Source organism: Sinocyclocheilus grahami, unplaced genomic scaffold (assembly GCF_001515645.1).
Source record: "Sinocyclocheilus grahami isolate Dianchi unplaced genomic scaffold, SAMN03320097.WGS_v1.1 scaffold907.1, whole genome shotgun sequence".
Lineage (NCBI taxonomy): Eukaryota > Metazoa > Chordata > Actinopteri > Cypriniformes > Cyprinidae > Sinocyclocheilus > Sinocyclocheilus grahami.
In genome coordinates, this window is record NW_015506086.1 from 32,626 (window position 1) to 35,456 (window position 2,831).

At 49.7% G+C, this 2,831-nt stretch overlaps 1 protein-coding gene across 1 annotated transcript in view; it reads right to left on the reverse strand.

Moving 5' to 3' along the window:
• Window positions 1-2,557, reverse strand: part of LOC107564068 (uncharacterized) — a 5,818-nt gene extending 3,261 nt beyond the window's left edge. The window contains exons 1-3 of the mRNA XM_016249065.1: window positions 2,016-2,557; window positions 1,695-1,916; window positions 556-1,563 (exon numbers count right to left, since the gene is read on the reverse strand). Of these exons, the coding sequence (XP_016104551.1) occupies window positions 556-1,563; window positions 1,695-1,916; window positions 2,016-2,358 (1,573 nt within the window). The 5' untranslated portion in view covers window positions 2,359-2,557. The remainder of the gene's footprint in view (window positions 1-555; window positions 1,564-1,694; window positions 1,917-2,015) is intronic.
• Between the last annotated feature and the right edge of the window lie 274 nt (window positions 2,558-2,831).

The following is a 2,831-nucleotide window of genomic DNA, read 5'->3' on the forward strand; positions in this document are numbered from 1 at the left end:
ATGACTCAAGCGAAGTGGAACCTCTGGCACAGCGGTAGGTTGGCACGCGGTGCCCTCCCTTCAATAAGGTACCCGTCTGCATGTAGAGCTACACACCGACAGGATCCTGGATGCAGGCCACGTGCTTACGCTGGGACTTTAAAATCTCTCTCATCCGGGCTGAGTTTATTAGTGGGACTCCCAGAGTGTCACGACCAGCATCTCCATCGAAGGCCTGAATATGGCTCTCAATAAGCGCCAGGGTCTCTTTGGTCCCGCGAGTGGTTCTCCTGCAATGTAGTGCTAGCTCGCTACGACTGATACAGCGCAGCACATCAGCCTCGGATGATGGTTTCCCGTCAGCTTCTAGCTCTGCATGCTTCGCCGTCTTCAGGGCCGTCAGGTCGAGCTGGTCCCACATGAAAATACAGTGGCTGAGGCCACTCATAAATGTGGCATACAACTGGTGAGAGTCGGTGGTGCAACCCACAGCAAACCTCCGCATGAAGTGCCATACATCTAACCGGATGGTCATTTGCTCCCACTCTTCAAACATCCTCCTCAAAAGAGTGTTGCCACAGCAGTCTCGGTCGACATACAGTACTTCGGGAGGAGCCACCCCGGCCACCCTGTATCGCTTGATAAGGCCTTCAATCATTGGCCCGAGACCAAATCCTTCACTGGCTGTGAGCACGGACATGATCACCTGTCCATGCTCATTGCCAACATTAGTTGCCCAAGTAGCAGTGCCATAGCTGCGTCCTGCTAGTTTTCTGGACACTTTTTTTGTAGAATCCATTTTTAAGATCCGACCATATTGTGATGTGATAGTGGCCTTGATCTCATCCAGCCTTTGCAGGACATCCTGGGCATACACCTGCATCAGCCATCGGTGCTTAGGGACAGAAGGCATTGAAGGAGCAGGTTCAAATGTCACAGGCAGGATCAGGCTCGACATGACAGCACTGGCAATCCCCTTGCAATCTGTCAGATACTGGACTGTCTTTTGCAACCAGACATCAGCATGACGCTCCTGCAGCTTGCGCTGGATCTGGCTGCTGCTGTTTCCCAGCCCTCGCTGACGCATCAAAGTTACTACCTCGAAGTCACATGCAAGTTTTGATGTAAGAATGCAAGGGAACTGCACCCTGTGGCCAATGTCGAGTTGGGAGACGAGATCATGGCTCCAGCTGATGACCTTCCTCTTACATCTTCGGCAGGCCAGGTACTCAGATGCCACAAAGTACATCTCACCCATGGCAACCACCTGCCTGATCTTTTGATGCAAGCCAGCTGAGGTCAGAAGTTCTTTTTGACAGTCTGGATGTGGACAGGTCAACTTCACTTGCCACAGTTTTCGTGGCATCCAGAGCAGCAGGCGATGGCCAAAGTAATTCTCCAAGGAAGGAGAATTACTGGTCTTCAGCGGCACCTGTGGAGGATACCACCAAAGTTTGTCCACCCTACTAAAGATCAGCTCAGGATGCCCCTGTGCTGTCCACCTAAACAGGGCCTTGGAGATCCACCTCTGGTCCACTTCAGGCAGGGTGTGTGTCCATCCAGCCGGAAGACAGACTCGTCGTGCTGAAAAAGAAAAGAAAAAGAAAAACAGAAAATAAACACATAAATAAACAAATGCAAATTCACATTGCTTCACTTTACTTTATTATCCCTGGAAAGGAAACTTTGAATACTTTAAATAAGTATAAACGTACATGCCACATATGCCTCCTCAAACTTAGCTGCCTCTGCCAGCAGTGTGCTGTCATCTATCTCAGTGGACACAGAGGGGTGGGTGAGGGTGGCTGAGGGCCCTGTGGCTGCCTCAATGGGCACAGTCGGACAGGTGAGGGTGACTGAAGGCCCTGTGGCTGTCTCAATGGACACAGTCGGGTGGGTGAGGGTGGCTGAGGGCCGCGCACGTGCCTGGGCCAAAGCTACAAAAAAACACAGGACAAACTGATAAACATGACTACTGAACAGCAATAAATACTAAACAAACCAAAAAAGTGTTATACAAATAAATGTTTGCTTACAAGGTGCGACTTTGAGGGGGGAAATCAGCCTTTCTACAGTCTTGGTCAGGTTTTTCTGGTTAGGCAACTTCCTAACCAAGAGGGAGCGGAGAGAGGCAGTGGAAGTATGGGTGGTGGTAGCGTGCTGGGTGGGGGGAGTGAGCTGGGTGGGGGCAGTGAACTCTGTGGGGGCAGCGTGCTGGAAGTCAGCAGCATGCTGGGGAGCTTTCCCAGCATATTGCTCTTCCTTCATGGCAATGGCAATTCTGCCAGAAGGAAAGAGCTCAAAATACTCCCTGAAACTCCCCTTGTTGTGGGCATGTTCTTGGGAGTCTTTGCTGCCTCCTGTGGGGTCCCTCTTCATAGCTGCCACCAGGTAAGCAGCATACCCCAGGGCATTTTCAGCCACCCACCTAAATGTTTGCCCGCGAAATACACCAAACTGGATTTCAAAGAAACCCAACAGGTGCTTTCTGTTAGACAGATCTCCGTGGTGCTGACTTAAGCTTTTCTTGGCTTTGTCCAGCACTTTCTCCGGGGACAGGGGTCTTGTGTATGGCTTTGCTTTGTTGCCTTCCTTCACCTTTGCCGCTTCCACTGTATCAGTCAGATTCAGGCTGCCATCAGCCCTTCTCCTGAAGCGAGGTTCCATCTAATTTTTAAAAAATGAAGACATAAAGACTATAGAGAAACAGACAAACACATTTGGTAACACATTAGTTAACGCAGCGGCGTATATTATATTACTATATTTACTCATGATCACCTTGTAATGTTGATTTTATATTACGCTTTGTTTGTGTAAATATTTTCCAACAAGCTCAAAATGTTGGCTAA